The 18,666-nt window shown below is 44.0% G+C and overlaps 1 protein-coding gene across 6 annotated transcripts in view; it reads right to left on the minus strand.

Annotated features, from left to right (window-relative positions):
* The window catches only part of FSTL4 (follistatin like 4), a 398,360-nt gene that overhangs the window by 343,240 nt on the left and 36,454 nt on the right, over positions 1–18,666 (minus strand). For all 6 annotated transcript variants that reach the window (XM_025432162.3, XM_025432161.3, XM_049091764.1 and 3 more), the window contains one exon: positions 14,647–14,680. In XM_025432162.3, the coding sequence (XP_025287947.1) occupies positions 14,647–14,680 (34 nt within the window). The remainder of the gene's footprint in view (positions 1–14,646; positions 14,681–18,666) is intronic.

Here is an 18,666-nt window from a genome sequence, read left to right on the forward strand (position 1 = left end):
TCTGACTCTACGGTGCTGTGATTAATAATAAATCTGAGCATAAAACAGGCTGAAAACTCAAACACCTACAAAGGCCACTAGGTAATTTAATGTGTAAGGTTATTCTGGTATTTCACCTTTTTCCTATTTATTTTTCAAAACTGCATCTGACAGCCTCAGCATCAAGGAGACACTAGGGAATAGTGTGGACTATGGCAAATAGGAGAACACGTGCACTCTCTAAGGACAGAGCTAATCACTCCAGCCCATTGTTGCCACGAAGTCATGTAGGCCCAGAGTGAATGAAGCATTTCACTTTCCAGAGTTATCCCTCTATTTAGATCTGTATGTGCCAGGTCCTTGATTTTAAATGTTGGCAAATTATTCAACTTAAAATGGAAAAATTAAAAAAAAAACAAAAACCAATGAATGTCAACATTATGTAAGTGAAACAAAACAGGACCATGAACTGAATCTGGCCCCTGGACCACCAGCTTGAGACTTGTCAAACAATAGAAATACAGAACAGACACTGGGCACAGGGGTCTTAGGAGAAGCCCTACAAAGAGACAGACAGGCTCTGAGTTCCCCAGGTAGGGTATGAAGTGGCTTGGCGGAAGCTCTGTGGCTTGTTTGGGATCCAAAATGACTCTGAGGGGGCTCATGAGGAATAGTAGTTTGAATCAGTAACAGTGGGTTTAGGCATAAAACAGTAGGTGGGTGTGGAAGAGGCAAGTGTGGACAAAAGTGCTCCCCAGCCCCTTGAACATGGGAGTGGAGCCCCAGAGCCACCAGCATACACAGGGTACAGGGTGAGGCAGCCTATGGGCAGAGTCTCCTGCTCTGGCCATTCTCTGGACACCAACCACAGTGGCCATGTGGTCTTTGCCATTGTGTCTCCTAGCTCACCAAATGGCCCCCCCTCTGAACTCCATGGGAGTGTGGGACAGGGAGAGCCTCACAGTGCCTGTAGCTCACAGTCTGATCAAGAGTTGGAACCAGCACTGTAACCTCTGTTCCAAGGAGTACCCATAGCTTCCCAGTATCTGGCCTCTGACTTACCCTCTCCATCAATCCTTCCCACTGCTCCCATTCCCATCACAAATGGGCCACAGGGACACCTGCTTTTCCCAAACTTTTAAGAGCAGACCATTTAGAAAAGACCTCAGAGCTCTGCCTTAGAGCTGAGAGTCCTGAGGATGGGTTTGGGGGAGGGATGTGCCTAAGGAGGCCACACCAGTGACATACAGAAGACACTGAATATTTCATTACAGTAAGGGCCACTATAAGGACTGCCCACTAGCCGAAGCACCCAACCAGCCAGATCGATGATCCTTCAAAAGCACATGCTTCTTCCTCTGTAAAACAGATCATACTACCTGGTCACACTGGACAATGGAGAGGGTTGGAACAAGTCAACTCAGCAAAGCTGATGGTGTGGCTTTCATGACGGCATTTGTCACCATGTGCCCCCTCCCGCTTGGTCCCTTCCCTTCAACAAGAAAACAATATATGGAGAAGTATTTTAAACAAATGTCAAGGTAAAAAAAAAAAAATTAACTAGAAAATTCAGCCAGAAGATCCACAGGTAGGGGATGCCTGGGCGGCTCAGAGGTTGAGCGTCTGCCTTCAGCTCAAGGTGTGATCCCAGGGTCCTGGGATTGAGTCCTGCATCAGGCTCCCTGCATGGAGCCTGCTTCTCCCTCTGCCTGTGTCTCTGCCTCTCTGTGTCTCTCATGAATAAATAAATAAAATCTTAAGAAAAAAGTATACGTAACTAGGAAATGATGGCTGAGCATCTAGGCATGCTACTCACTGTGCCTCCCTCCAGAGAAGGGAAAACATGGCCCCAGGAATAGGATGAAAAGGAAGGTACTGCAGAAATCCAACCATGCAGAGCTTAGACGTTTATGGACCCTGGCTCAGTCCTCCTGTCTCACCTCTGCCACCCACTAGCTACGGTGCTTCAGACCACTCACTCCACTTGTTCAAGCCTGTGCCTCCACCTGTGAAAATGAGCAATCCTGCAGGGACCTTCCAGATCTGCAGTTAGAGCACAAGGATGATTCCATGAATGGCCACACCAAGAAGCAAGCCAGACATCTCAAGAAGGGCATGACCTCCACCAGGCACAGTATTCAGGCAGGTTGCTTGGTGGCAGGGCTGCAGCCATGAAGGCTGGCTGGAGGCCTGGACCTGGAAACCAGAGAATGAGATTCAGGGGTGAAGTGGTGCCCAGGCCAGAGTGCCAGGCACATCCAGAGGGCTCTCAGATCATGTCACTGGGGCTCAGCCAGTGGCAGCGTGGCTCTTATCGTATTCTGACTGTCTCTGATCCATGACACTGGCATCCTAATGGATCTGCCTGTCAGCTATGGATAAGCATTGAGCTAATAGACGTCAAACAGCATTTGCATTTCTGAGATGGCTTCATCTGCTCCCTCTCCCGGGGCCTCTCCAAACTGGTTTTTGAAATTTGGACAGACGGGTCTGCTCTTGGACAGCTCCTCTTCCAGAATTTCACAGGAAAGAGACAATTATTTAATTATTTCCTAAACAAACAGACAGCACTGAGCTTGTTAAACCACTAGCACAATCACAACCACAACCAGAAGCTGCTTCTCAGCCTTCTCCATCTTGGGAAGGCATGTAAATCCCTGAGAGACACATGCTCCTTGTGGTTTCAATAGCTTTCATTCATTCATTCATTTAGAGCCCACTTCACAATGAATATCTTGTTCATCAGCAGTGCTGCAGAAGGCCATGAGAGATCTGGATGTGGGAGGGCGTCGAGGAGGTTAGCATCTAAAACAGGCGCCAGAATCAACCCATGCTGCTACCTTTCACCAGAGCTCCGTCTAAGTGATGACGGCAGGGTCAGGATGCAGTTCTTAGTTTGGATTTGAATTCCTGGGACATCTAGAGCTAACAGAAAATGCTGCAGAACTGTCTGTCTGGGGAACATCTGCATTTGGGGGTTACTCCAATACAGTACCCGACACAAGGTAATGACTGTATTTTCTGGCTTTCTCTGGCTCTATTTTAAACTGTCATCATTTTAAACCGTGAAATATGTCAAGTGATAATTAAACCTCACCACAGACAGGTACTGTGAAAATGATTAACTTTTACCATTTCCCCCACATACATTTTGAATATTCTGAATCCCCACGGTACAAGATCATTACATTGACAGATGAGAAAAGTTGTCTTTATAATAATTTATTTTTAAAAGAACCAAAACAGGACTAAAAACTCCATACTTTTCCACTGGGTTTTCATTAGAAAACTCCTGCTATAAACTCACATTGAGAGAGGCAGCCTGGTGGGAGGATCTCAGACGAATGATCATCATCTCCAGCCCTGCCCCATGGGCTGCAGGACCTGGGACACACCCCTGGCCACCTCTGAGGATCAATTTCCTCATCTGTCAGATACCAATGCTAATATCCTCCTCTACCTAACGTAGAGGTTTTTATGAATGAGGAAATAAGATGACAAAGAGCAAAAAGCAGCCTAATACTACCCAAATATAAGATGCTATTATTCTAAATTCTGTATATGGAGAAAGTGATTTGCTAGCACAGCTTTACACAACTGCAGCCTTAAAAAAAAACAAAAAAAAAACCAGAAAAACAACTCGTTTTATTTTCACCTGAAGTTTCTAAGTGTGAGATTAGATCTGACCCTATCAGATAAACATCCCCTCTTAGCCACAGGACTCCCATTTTGTGCCCAAATAGTCAGCGACTCACACAAATGATAAAAATTCAAATGCAGCAGCCAAGCAGCTGGATGGGAATGCTGCTTCCAGCAAAAAAAAAAAAAAAAAAAAGAGAGAGAGAGAGAGAGAGCAAATAACTGTTAAAATTAGTAAAACAAACAGATTGAAATGTATTTTTACTCTGACAACTCATTTTCCAGACCTGCGATTATTTTTTTTCTTTAAGGCACATTTCTTCTGAAGTAGAGGCCTTTCTCCCTGACGGCAGCGGACACACACAGGGTCCAGCGACCTGGACCCTGGAGGCACTTCAACTGCAGAGCGATAATTCCACATACGTGAATATGAGCATTTCAATCACAGCTAGACAAACAATGCTGAATTTCCACGGAGAATGTGCTCTCCTGACAGACCTCAGTGAAGCCCATTTAAATTCTTTGATCATTTTCCTATTGTGTTCAAAAGAGTCCCCCATCTTTCTCTATTTATAAAATACAACTGCAATGCCTATGTCAGGGGGTGCTCATGAGAATTAAGTAAAACACTCGAAGTAAAAATACGTCTATTAAGAACTCTTCCAATCCAGGGAATTCCTATGAAGGCAGTGAAGTAAGACTTTGACCCTAAATTAAAGTATGGGCAATTGAGAAGCTGCCCTAGTAAAAGATGGCTTCTGAACAAGAGCGCTGGTTCCCTGTGAAGCCCAGGTCCTTCATCTGGGTCCCCCGCCCCACCACAAACAGCCAGCACAGTGAGTGCCCCTTCTCCCCATCCCCACCTCCTTCCCACGGAAGAAGGACGGGGTTTTTTTTTTTTTTTTTTTTTTTTTTTTTTTTATTTTTTTAATTTATTTTTTTATTGGTGTTCAATTTACTATCATACAGAATAACACCCAGGACGGGGGTTTTTAATGAAAAATAAAAAAATAAAGCTTCTGAGAAGCCTCACAGAAGCAAACAATGAAGTCATTTTCAGGGAAGAATCTGAACCTGTGCTTTTGATCCTTATGCCCTCTGGCTAAAAGGCTCAAGAAAGTAGGGTATGTTGGGGGCTCCGAAAGACTAGTTACACTCCCACAGTCTGGGCCAGGGGAGGCTCCATGCACCCCAGCAGGTCACTGCATCTAGCACTGTGGGAGGGGGTGAAGGAGCAAGACACCTCATGGTTGGAGACAGCTGAAATTAAAAAACAAACAAACAATGCAAATGGGCCCTGCTGTCAGGAATCTGGGGTCCTATGCTTACTCCCTCACAAGCTCCTGGTCAGCAGGGTCCAGACCTGGGAGGACCCTGGTTTCCTTCTCCACAAGTTAAGAGGGAAGCCTTCCCCAGAAATGCTGGGGGAATGCTGACTAAGCTCATCTTAACTGTGAGACACTCCAAATCCCTTGGGAGTAGATAACAGACTAGACGATCAGATGTGGAATAACTGAGTAAACGCTAATATGCAGAGTGGACTTTTTTTTTTTACCTTCCCATATCCAGGTACCTTAACTGGGCAGAGCCCCAGTTGTCCTTTGGGCCTCCACCTACCTCTCACTCTCTCATGCCATCTTGACTGCAGGGGCTTGGCCTGTGACCTGTGCAGAACCCAGAAACATGCAGCAGCCCACCAGGATCATCACGGATTCAGGATCGGGCACATGATCTTAGCTCTTCTGCAGGAAACACCAGATCAGAAGCTCTCTTTCTTCCACAGGATATGGAGTCCTAAATGGGGAGGCTGGCACTTACCATGTAGAGGAGTCAACCATAAGGGGGTGAATTGAGAAACCAGGTTCTTGTGCCCTATACCAAGGATGCCTGAAGCTAGCACCCTCACCCCTCTACCCTATTCCCAACTGTCCAGTTGCATAAGCCAATAAGGTCCTCTATTTGTTGGGTTGAGTTTTGCTATTTGAAACAACATGTCCCCTTTGGTAGGGTATGCCATTAAGAACCAAAAGGAAACCCTTTGTCAATATAACCATCCTCTGGAGAAAAGACCTTGAGACTTCACCTCATCCAAAACATTCAGTGAGTTGTTCTCTGGGGCCCCCATATTGGTCTACACCAAGCAAATACTTTCATACATGGTCGTTGGCCCATCTGTGAGATTCCTGGCCAGGGGCAGGCACACCCAGGTGGCCTTTCTGTCAAAAGGACTCTTGTATATCTCCTCAACTGACACATTCACTGATGCACATGCTATGTAAGGCAAGAACCACACCCTGTCATCACTGCACACCAAGTAAACTCCAATCCACCCAAGGAAACTTCCATTAGCACCCAATGAACCTTAAAGAAACCCTAAGAATGGAATTACTTTCCACAGGAAGTTATTTCTCCTTAAGAAGTAATAATCATCAAATGAGTTTCCCAGATGTTGCTTCAGAAGCACTGCAGGGATGACAGGGTAGCTGAGAGGCTGAGAACTCCCCACTGGCCTCCAGAGAACAAGACACGTGGGTGATGGCCTGCCTACATGCCCAGGGGAAGAGCACCAGAGGCCATCTGACCATGGTGACTGTACCTGGGTCTCCATGGCTGCAGGTTACTGTCAACATCCCATGGAGCCAGAGGCCCATCAGAATCTGCTCGTTTTGGGGGCACGTGTTCTCTGACTTCTTGGAGAGCACAATGCAAGCTCATAAACTTCCCTCCTGCAACAGTCAACATTTTGTAAAATGCAAACCCCGAAGCATTTCTTGGATTCTAGCGGCAGCCCTGGCCAAGAAGAAATGTGAGTGAAAGAGTGTGTAGAGACCCATGGGACCTCCTGACCCTGCCTGCCTGATGAGCAAGTGCCCTCTCTGAACACTGTGGCTCACTGACCCAGCACAAGCACCAGAGGGCACAGCATGCAGCCCTCAGCATAGCCACAGGAGGCCACCAGGCCGATGGCGGGGCAGCACAGAGCCCCCAGAAGTGAGTGGGACCAGAAAAGAGAGCCCTGGTAGGCCTCATTCATTTTGATGGGATGTCTCACCTTGCAGATTATTTCTAGCTTTGGCTCTGTTCCCACTGAAGTGGAGAGATTAGACATTTGTTAAGAGACAACACAATCTGAAAATGGGAAGGCAGGTTTGTTTTGTTTTGTTTTGTTTTTTTTGGAAGAGGGTTTTAAAAAGATGAATTAATTCTCACGACAAGAAGAGAATTAGAACATAATGGCCAGTTGGACTCTGTACCTCATTTTCTAATAAAGAAAGACAGCTGAACCGCAATGAGACAAAAGAGGCAGAAACAAATGCCTTTCAAGTCACAGATAATTAACCCCAGAGGCTTGCCGATGGCACAAGAATATTGCTAGGGCAAATGGCTCAGCAAGTCCAGAAAAGAGCTTCCATGTTTATACAGAGAAGACAACTTCAAGGTTTCCTGAAAAGCAGGGCCATTCCTTCTGGCTGATGGCCAGGCACCAGGTGAAGATGGCAAATGTCGACCCTCACCATGGGCTCTCAGAGAAAGGGGCAGGCCTGCAGGGCAGAGACAGGCCATGGCAAGTCTACAGGGAGTGCGGTCTCCCCATCTCTGGGCCACAGCGGGCAGGCTCAAGGCGCCGCAGGGCACGGCTGTCTCATGAAGGGTTCACCTCACTGTCCCTATATGGTGGCCATCTATTCAGGTGTTAGGACTCCTTAGACAACAGAGCTCTTCCCCTACAAGTTCCAGATAGGGACCCATGCACAGTGTGTGGTGACAGCCCCAAAGAGACTTCGTGACAGGCACAGCTCCCTGCACAGGGGTCAGCCACCCTGCCCAGACCTCCCAAGGCCCTATGGTTCGCCACCAGTACCACAGAGCCTAGCTCACCTGCACCAGCAGCTTGTCAGTACCCATTAGCTGAGGGCCCCCCAAGTCCTCAGAAAGAGCATAGCAGCTCTCTGACCATGCTTGTGAGGAACGCAAGCCTTCCTAGGGCTCCAGGGAGAATAAGTGCAACAGGTCGGATGGATTGGATGGGGTAGGGGCAGTCCCGGAGCCACGGGACCTAGGCCAAATAACCCAGCAGCTCCTTTAGCTGTGATTTTGCCTTATGACAAGTGGAGATATGAAATCAAGGAAGGTTGGCCCTGGGATGTACCAGGCAACTAAGGCTTCAGTGCTTGCTGTGTGTAAGGGGAGGAGAGGCCACAAAGAGCCTTGTTCCCTGCTCTCCCAGGGCTCACCCTACACGGCACCATGAGAGCTTCCCCTAGAGCACAGGCCATAAATGCCCACAATGGGTCCTGCAGTGCTGAGGCCCTGGGCAAAGAGTCACCCACGTGCAGTTCTAACAGCAGCATGAGCAGCTGCCATCATCAGCCCAGAGCCATAGCCAGCAAGGTCCTGCTTCTTCCAAATCACAGGGGAGGGCTGAAATGGCCCAGGGGCTAGGAGGGAACAGCCGCTAACCCAGAGCCTGGCAGACATCTGATCAAGGCAGATTGTGTGCAGGGACCAGAATGAGAACTCAGGCTCATTCAGGCTGTCTTAGCCACTACTAATCTTTCCAGGCCCAGGCTTTCAGAATGACCTCAGGTAAGCTCAGGGAACAGAAGCCTGGGGAGACCCACAGCCTGAGACTCCTCTGGCTAATGCTGGGCATGATCCCTGGCAAATGCCCTTGTGTTCACTCCCTCCAGTTTATTCCAGTGCAGTAATTGAAGGGTGGGTAACTGTCATGCTCAAGTATAATTCTGACCCCGCTGCCCAGGGAAACTTGAATCTGGGGAGAGAAATTTTGCATGTGTTGTCCTTAAGCTCTTAAAGACATCACCAAGAGAAAGTTGTTTGGTTCTTTTGATTGTGAAATCGAAGAATTTGAGCAAAAAGTTCAAGACTCTGACAGAAGAAAGGATGGAAAATGGACTAATTTCCAGATAATTCTTCATGGTCAATAGGCCACATGATGCAAAGTAACACTCAGTCGGCTTAGAAACAGAGGGATGGACTTGGTGACCTGAGACATTCCTCACTCTATGTCTAAGGCCAGATCTACACATGCAAGATAGGAAGAGACATCATAGAGATTACCAACCTCCAACCTCACCATGCCTTGATGCCACTGCTCACGCTGTGCCAAGGGCTCTCCACACCCAACCTCTCCCCACGACATCTCCACGAGCCCATGAGGCACAATGGTTGCATGCTGCTCAGCATCCTTTCTCTGAGGCCCAAATATGTACCTATTCCCTGGCATTTGAGCAAAGGTGATTTTACAGACGCCAAAGAGAGCCCATGTAATGTCACCCGGCCAATCACAGTATCCCAACCCCTCCCTGCCGCAGGTGATTGGTTTGTGGCTTGAGTCGTGACACAAAGCCCGACCAATCAGCATCCTTGAGGGGAGCTTTCCAGTGTCATTCTGAGGGTAACAGTTGCACCTCAGGGTTGGTGAGCAGTCAGGACTGAATTGGGACGCTTGTAGCGGTCCTGCTAGGCTTCATGGAAGAGGCCAGCAAGCCAAGGGAGGGAAAGAGAGGGAGAAGCCTTTTATTAGCTGACCTTTTATCCAGGTCCTCCTTTGGATTCTGAAGTCTCATGAGACTTTCAGGCTTTAGCCAGGGGCGAACTGGCTCACTGACTGTAATCCAGACTTGGGACTAATGGTCTGGACTATTACAATGCCTTTGTTTTCAATAAGACTGTGTAACACACCTAAAGCCCAAAAGTGAGCAAGGAGAGAGGTGGGACTCTACTGCCTGCCAATTGGTCATGATCAAAACTGGGTATCAAATCACTGTACTCAACCAGAACACACCAGCCAGCTATGTCATCCACTCCTCATCCACTCAAGCCGGGGCAAGTAGGTAAAATATAGTTTTCCAGTGACTGCAAAATGGCAGCAGTACCCAGAAGAGTCCATTTCTGTGGGGCCAGAAGTAGAAAGACAGAGATGTCCCTCTTACCTTTTTTGAGGCCCAGGGGCTGTAAGAGAGAACTAGCAAGCTCCACCGTATGTGACGGAGGGCAGAATGGTGAAGGAAACTGCAACTCTTTGCCCAGATTGCAGCCTTGATTCAAAAAAGACCTACTACTCCAGGCACTGTCAAATTTGGATGGCTCCCTTCTAAACTCCCTGCCTCTGCAGCCATTAAAGAAGTTACCTCAAAAGAAGCTAGGGGTTTATTAATCTGTTTTATGGAAGAGAGTCAGCCAGTTTACATTATACCAAGACAGATTATGGAGGCAACTAAGAGATCCAGAAAACATCTGCTAAACAAAATCAGAATTAATGGTAAACAGAATGCAATTCTTGATAGCTGAAGTTCACCCAGATGCAGAGGACTATAAAGGGGCTATTAGAGGCAGCTCCAATTAGGGACTAATTCCAAGGGTTTTCAGAAAGGGAGGCTCTAGTCACACGGTGGGTACTGGCAGGTGATGTTTATTTAGGAGATATCCATTGCTAAGGAGTCACAGCCACCCAGGCTGTGTGACTATCCCTCCCCTCTCTCTTTTTCTGGGAAGACAGCAGCAGCCCTGCTCTCAGGTCTCCCTCACAGTCCTGCTAGAAGCCAGGCCAGGCTGCTCTAGACTAGAAGGTATGAGTGAGCCATCCCTGGGAGGGTAGATAATACAATATGACATTGGTTCCCACCCCAAAACTCACAGCCTCTAATCATAACACAATCGCAGACATCTGGAATAGTTTCTAGCTCACCCCATGTTCCTGAGAGATGGCTGACAAGGGCTGAATTATCCCGGCCACTTGCTCAGCTCACTCAAGTGTCCTCTCCTGGCTGTAATTCAATGTGATGGACTCAGTTAGAGAAAAGTACTGGTTTGAGCAGATGAGTTCTGGCAGTCACAATCAGCACCAGCCCTCGGAGTGTCTTGGAGAGGTGAGGTTGGCCCCTTTGGCTGAAGCCTTAAAAGTTGAAATTAAATTGTAGGTATCTACAGGGAAGTGTAAAAACACACGCAATGGGAAGCAGATGAAGATGCAGCCACCTCTCCTTCCCTATGCAGCTAGCAAAGGTGGGTCCCAGGGCACAAGGTCAATACAGGACTTGCCTTGTCAGCTGGGATAGGCATGTGCCCTTCCCAGAAGACAGCCTACCAGTCCCGCAGTCCTGCCACACTTACTGATACTATATATTTCCCTCCAGGTTCTCCTGAGAGCCCTGCCCCATATCTAACTTGGAATCAAAGAACCCCTGGAGAGTTTTCTTCCAAGAGTCCTTCTCAGCTCTCTGGCCTTGGCAGTGGGCATGAATGTACAGAAAACTGTACAGGAGAGAGGATCAGCACAAGAAAGAAACACTGGTTCAGGGGGAGTCCTTGTTCCCACAAATTAGAATGGAAAGGAAGGAAGGAGTCTCATGTGTGAGGTCCTCTCTGCTCTCCTCCTATCATGGGTTGCTGAGGGTCACAGGAGGGAAAGAATGTAAATGCTCTCTGAAAACTCGAGAACTGAGGAGTCATCATCATTATTACTAGGTCACCATTCTGTCCATGCAAAGCCCTTGGAAGTTACTGGTGCCGAGTCCTAGGCTCATCCTGGGCATTGAGGAAGCCTTCCCTCTGCCTGAACTCTCTAGAGCAGGATTTGCAAAGGACATTGCATGGAACACCAGCCCTGAGATGATCAAATACAACAAAAGTAAGACACCATGGGAAACTAAGTTTGGGAAATGCTCCCTTTTGAGAGTCATATTTAGCATCTTATAAGTCTAAGAGGTTCTGCAGTGAAAAAAAAATCTCAACAACTAGCTCAATATTGAGTCCAGCACTCAAGAGTATTATTTTCCTAGGGCTGCCACAACAAAGTTCTACAAACTGGGTGGTTTACAACAAGAGAAATTTATTTTCTCATAGTTCTTAAGGCCAGAGGTCAGAAATCTAGGGGTTGGCAGAGCCATGCTCCCTCTGAAGGCTTAGAGAATTCTTCCTTGCTTCTTTCTAGCTTCTGGTGGTTGCCAGGCATCCTGGCATTCCCTGGTCCATAGACTCATCACTCCCATCTCTACTCCATCATTACATGGTGCTCTCCCATGTTTTCTTCTTCTGATATTACTTATTGGATTAAGTCCCCTCCTAAAAACCTGGATAATCTCATCTTAACTTGATTGTACATCTGCCAAGACACTATTTCCAAATAAGGTCACATCCACAGGTTCTGAGTTAGGATGTCAACATATCTTTTGAGGGGGACACATGAAGCTTATCTGAAGATGGAGCACTTTGATCAATTAGGAATATCTAATGGATATCCACAGAACACTCCATAAAAAGTGCCTTTCTAGAGTCAAGGCACTCAGTGTTTCACTTGTATATCACTGGAACAGAATCAGAGTGAAAAGATCAAGCTACACAATTTAGCAGTGTGTAGCTTGCACTTAATTCAGAAAACAATTGTTGAGCAACTAGAATCTTGGACTAAGGCCATGAAGAATCTGGAATGAATAAGGTGAGGCTCTCTGTTCTTAGGAAATGACCTGATAGGATCCCTTAACTCCAAGAAAAGGTAGGGTAAGCTAAACAATTTAAGAAAAAGTTGGAAGGTATGAGGGAGAGGTGGCATTCAACAAAGATGAGGGACTAAGAGCACTTGGGGTGCACATATAGTATGATTAAAGCTAGAGGCCAGAGAATGGGCCACAGTCTAGGAATCATGACAAGGCTGGAAATCAGGCAGGGAGAAGGTCTAAGACACAGAGTACATTCAAGTTTCACTAAAGATCCTCAACACCCCCAGGACTTATCCTCGACTCCATTCACACTGCTCATCTTCTTCCCTCTCACTTCTTACTTCACAGACTTAGTCAACAGTTTCCAAAGATCATGTAGCATGGACTTGAGGTTGGTCACCCACTTGTACCACTGAACCTGGGATGGAGAAGGAACTCCTCAGTCAGATGTATGATTAAAACAAAAAAATAGGAAGACATCTTGGATCGTGTGACCCAGAGTCTACCTTCCCCAGACCTCTCCAACATGCCCCTGGCTTGCTGTATTGGGCAGAACAATTCAGTGTCACTTACTTGCTCCTCTTTCATTTCCAACTATGAAACAACCTTAAGTGTTTATTATGAGACAATAATGTCTTATTTTTGTCTGTAGGAATAATAATTTATTGAAATATTCAGAGCATTTCTATAATTTTTCTACTTCTATACTCTTCTGGAAAAGACTAACAATCCCACCATTCAAGCAAGTGAATTCTCATGCCTGAAAATACTTGGAAACAACCTGTAAGGTCCTTCCACAACCCTCCCCCTCCCCGGGCGCCCCAGCCGCCACCAGGTTATAAGCATTGGCATCAAGGCCTAAGCTATTTCAGGAACTCTCAAACACTCAACTTTGACAGAAACAATCAAGAAAGACATCAGTTCACAATGGGGGGAAAAAGTTTATGTGATGTCAGGACGAATTTGTCAGTACAATCAAACCATATGCTCCCAGTCAGCCAGTTGTGAGAGCTGCTACTGCCAAAGAGAAGGAGGTTATGGATGAGGAGAGCACAACTCAACCACCCCTCTGCTCATCCTTCAACAATGTCAATCTTCCTGTGGATTTGGAGCCTGGGGTTCAATCAAGCCCTTCAATGCCTCTGAGCAAAAATATACATGGTTCTCTCATGTCCTAGCCTTACTATTTAGAGACATTTTTAACACAAGGCAGGTGACATTCCAGAGCAGTTAGGTTTATGTGTGATTCTATAGCACAAATTAATTCCTAACATCCATACTCTGGGCTACTGACATGAATTAAATAACATTCAGAACCAAGTTTCATGCTGATTTCTCTGCTTAAGGCTAGTTCTTTCCAAAATTTACATGGTCATCAATAAGAAACATGTCCTTTTGGATCCACCCATGTCCATGCAATTTCATTTGTTTTTGATACCGAAACAACGCAGTCCACCCTACAGATGCAGTTCAGAGGACACTGAGCCCAAAACCAGAGCCAATGGCAAATGGGAATGGAAGCCACAAAGTTCATCCTAGAGCCACATTACCCAGATCCTTTGAATCCAGGGTTCCAGCCCCATGGGTAGCAGCAAACAACCAGTTAGGTTAGTTTACCAATACAGATTATAGAAGGCTTAGGTCTCCAAGCTCTAGAAACATACTGATAACATGGCCATTCTAGGTCTTTCATTATGGTGCTTAAAATAAGAACTAATTAGGAGCCAGCCAAGGATACATTACATTTAGGAGTCAGAATGCAATTTGCTCACACCTTTTAGATTGCCACTCTTTTGGAGACAGTGCTATGGAGAAGTTTGTCGTTAAGGCTAAAACCAAAGGCCAGACCCTAGAGCAAGAATTCAGTTTGATTTCTGACTTCCTCCTCCTATCCCTGCAATAAAGAGATGACTGGCAAAGATTACACAAACCGTAGAAAAGACATCTTATTAGACAGTAGGTATTGCTGAAAGTGAGTAAGGGCAACTTCAATTTTCACTAAAAGATTTCAGAAATTACCACCCATACATACTTACCTCAGAGACTGGAAAACAAATGTGCCAGGAGAATTGGCGAGGAAAATGAACATAATGGAATTGTTTCAAAGGGGAAATTAATTGGTTACTTCTCTTTCAGCTTAACTAAAGCTGTAAAAATCTAATCACAAATATTTTTCACAGTGGGATATTCTCCCAGTTACTGAAATACTTCAAATCATAAACCATTTTTTATTGTTGATATTGTTTTTGCCAGGTGAAACCAAATAATTACTTCAAACTCCACTCAAAAATGAAGCTTCTCTCAAGACTGCAAACATGATTGTGAATAAGACAGTTCCCCAGATCCCACATCTGATATTTAGAAGTCGAAGACATAGTTCTCTCAAGAAATTCTGGCTTTCAGTTCTTACAGTCCTTAGAGGCCAGTGCCAGGCAGCACCCAGAAAAGGCCACATGAAATTTCAAAGAACAGGCTGACCACAGTATGAAGTTCATCCTAGCTTCAACAAACTACTTCCAAAATGTCAACACTGAGAATGAAATGGGTATGAATGAATTTTCCCTACCTTCTCTTCTTGTGACTTCAAAGCTTCTGGACTCCTGCAAGAAAAGAAAGACTTATGTTTTTGAAGAATAATTCATATGTATAGATACTTGCAAATATCTCACCTCTGCTAGCCATTAATTCACAAAAAGAAGAACAAGTTCATAAGAACATGGCATTCAGCAACATTGGGTCTACTAAACTCTCAACATACACACTTGTAAAAGGAAACAACTTGTTGCTTTGGGGCCTTAATCAAAAAATATATTAATTATTCAAATTATTTTTTAAGAGAGGGAGGGGAGCGGGCTAGAGGGAGAGGGAGAAAGAGAATCTTCAGCAGGTCCGTGCCTAGTGGGGAGCCAGTCTTGGGATTCCATCTCACAAGCCTGAGATCATGACCTGAGCTGAAATCAAGTTGGATGCTCAACCAAATGAGACACCCAGGTGCCCCAATCATTCAGTTTTTAATGAACAGAGACAACTCTCATGGTCTTTCTTATGTGGAATCTGGACTGGTACCAAGCATCAAGGAAGACCCTGTCCCAGACTGATACTACATCTTCCAACTAGACTGTAGGTTCTATAGGGCCTGGGGCAAACAGAAGCAGACAGAAGCCAGAATTATCTGATCTGAAGTAGGCTGTGATTTGTGGTTTCATAATGAATACCATCATTGCTCCTGAGTGGGTCAGTGGCATGATCTAGTTGACTGTGCTCAACTTAGTAGTCTCCAAAGGGTTGAATCTTACAGACAATTTGGACAGGCAGTCCATGCCACTGGACTCAATTAAGTCCATGCCTTGGGTATTTTTTTTTTATTCAATTTCATCTTCCCACTATGCATACAGCAGTAAGCAAAGTGTTTGAGAGGAGGTTACATAAGCCAAACAGAATTCCTGCACTGAAAACATTCATAGCTGGAAAAAAAAGAGAGAGAGAGAGAGAAAAAAAACATTCATAGTTGAACAGGAGGCTACAGAACAAACACAAATTACTGAGAAGTAAAGGGGTGGTTTTACCTTGAAAAATACCAGTATATTCATGTTCAGGCAGATACATAAAGAAAAGGGTTTTTTAAAAGAACCTTTGAAATAGCACTGCAGAATGGGCAGGCTTTCAGACAGAGGTAAGGGAGGGAGGGTACAGCAGAGAGAGAGAAAGGCTTAAGAAAAGGCAAGGTAATGGGAGAGTACAGGGTATGCTCAGGAAGCAGAAAAGGTCCGGTGAGAAGTAATACAGGGGAAAGCCTGGAAACATATACTGTGGTTTCACAATGAATAAAAAGTACCTACAAGTCATCCTAAATAACTGGTTTAGGGTAAAAAGTCTAATATTGAGAGTAAGTTGAAAATCCATGCTAGTAACCAAAGAAGAGAAAATAAAATATCTAACTTGGGCCAACTTCTTGCCATTATGACCAAGAAGACCATTTAGCACCAGCACTTTTTTTTTTTAGCAAATGGCATTTTCTTTCACACCTTAGCATTCTTGTCTAGCATCCTTTGGGGTCAAAAAGCAGAGGCAATAGGAGGGATGAAACGGAGGAGGCACTTGAACATTTATCTCCCACCCCCTAAACCCCCACAACTTATATTCTATGACTACCATCTCTGTAATGAGTCAAAGGCCTAAGTGGAAACCAATGGAACCAGTGGCCCAACAACACAGCACAGTTAACCAAATTAGCTTCTATAATGATGGTTCTTGAGGAGGTACTCACTAGGTCAGGGTTCAGAAGAGGGACCATGGAGAGTGGTGTTAGAAGAGGTACATAAGCTGTAAGGCACATCATGCAAAAAGCTAACCCAGCCCTTCCCACACTGCTCCTCAGCTCTCTGTGCAGGGCCCAGCACCACACCCCTGGAAATAACAAGTATTTTCAGAAGAGGGGAAACTCATGAGCAACTTGTATATATCAAGAAGAAGACTTTACGGATGTTTTATTGCAATTGTACAAAACATAAATTCAGGGAAAGCTGACATCTGCATAATGTTGTATCTTCTTATCTAACAACATGGTATTTTTAATCATTTGCTCAAGTAGACTTTTATTTCTTTCAAGAGTATTTTATAATTTTCCTGTGTGTCTCCTGAATATTTCTGTTTTGTATATATTTTGTTATCATAAATAGAATTTCTCTTTCACTTTATCTTGTAATTGCTTTTTGTGTGTATTACAATTGATTTTTATATATGGATTTTTAACCAGCCACTTGACTAAACTTCCTATTGTTTGTCATAGTTATTCCATGGAGTCCTCTGGGGTTTCCTTTTATATATTTATGTAATCTTTAAATAGCTATGATTTTTCTCTCTTTCAATTCTTAGGTCTCTCGTCTTTCTCTTGTCTTATTGCTTTAGCTAATTCTTCAATCTAATATTAAGTGTTGTGGAAACTTGGCACATCCACGGGAATTCTGGTCTTATTTTTGACTTCAGGAAGAAAACCTTTAGTGTTTTAGTGTTTAGTGTTTTCCTATTAAGGGAAACAAAATGTTGGCTTTTGGCCCAAGGTAGGTTAATCATATTAATGAAATCCATGCACATTTTACTGAGTCTTTGAAATAAATGGATGTTCTAGTTTGTCCTTTTACTTGTTTATTTATTGACTATTTCCCTCCACTGGAATGTGAGTTGGGATGGCGCCAGGATCTTTTTCATTCTTGTATCCTCAGTGCTATCTGACAGAGATATTACTATATCAGTAATACAATAGAGCAGACATTCAATGCATATTTGTTGACTAAAAAATAAAATATGTGTTGAATTTTATCAAAAACTGTTTCTGAATTTGGGGAGATTATCATGATTCTTTTTCTCCTTAGCTCTAGTAGAATTCATGGTATTCACCTATCTTTGTATTTCTGGAATAAGTATTTCTTAATCATGATACACTTTTTAAAAAATATTGATGGATTCTGTTTGTTAGAATTTTAAATATGTTTTTGCATTAATATTAATAAATGAGATTGCTTTATTATTTTTAGGTGCAATTTTTTTCTCAGATTTAGGAATTAAAATGATACCAGCTTCCTATAATCAATTCAGAAGTTTCCCTTTTATTATGCTATGAAATAGTTTAAATAAGTGGAATTAACTGATCTTTAAAGGTCTCTTCAACTTCATTTCTCACATATTGATTAAAAGGTGAGGAAATAAAAGGTCAAAAAGGTTAAGCTTGTCCAAGTTCTCACTTAGAGGTTAGTGGCCAGCTGGGATTTAAATTTCAAAGCTTATGCACATAACAAAGCTTATGCACATCTCCACTTAATTCATAGAGGTAGTGTGAAATTAGATGAGAGATACTTCTACTTCAGGCTATGAAAGAAGAACAAGCATTAGACCAATCCTGCTAAAAGCAACTATAAAAGTTGGATTTTAGATAAGTTTTTGAAGGTGTGTCAGAGAAACAAATGCAGCCAGAACTTAAAGAGCCAATATTCAGAGAACAGAAAGGTCCACTGAGGTGCTAATCTTCCCCTTGGGGCATTGGTCCTTTTGCATAGAAGCCAAAAAAAAAAAAAAAAAAAAAAAGAGCTGAAAGAAATTTCACTGAGTTGGGAAGATACCAGAGTCAGGGCTACCAAAGCATCTAGAACTTAAGGGTATGAAATCTTAGAAAAGGGAACCAGAAATAAGTGAGCCCAATAATCTGTACTCAGCTGCCTCTTGAATTATATGATTATGTCTGAGCTGCACATATAAAGTGCAAGAGGATGAGAAATAAGAAAAAAAAATCAGCCTCAAATGAGCTGAAAAACTAAGCATAGATTTTGGTACTTATCATGGTGCTAGGGGAATAAAAATTAGGCTTTCCAAGAAAAAGTGGCCCTGGTAAATGCGTCTGACTTTTAATTGGTATCATATACTCTCTAAGAATTTCTATTCTTAGCAGATCAAGATGATTTGCCAGTATTCTATGTCTAACAAAGAAAAAGTAAATCCTCTCTGGAAGACAAAATTATTCACAGATTTATAAGCTTTCAAACATAATGTCCAACACTCAATCCACAATTACTAGGTATGGCAGAAAATGAGA

The sequence above is a fragment of the Canis lupus genome, chromosome 11 (assembly GCF_003254725.2).
Source record: "Canis lupus dingo isolate Sandy chromosome 11, ASM325472v2, whole genome shotgun sequence".
NCBI lineage: Eukaryota > Metazoa > Chordata > Mammalia > Carnivora > Canidae > Canis > Canis lupus.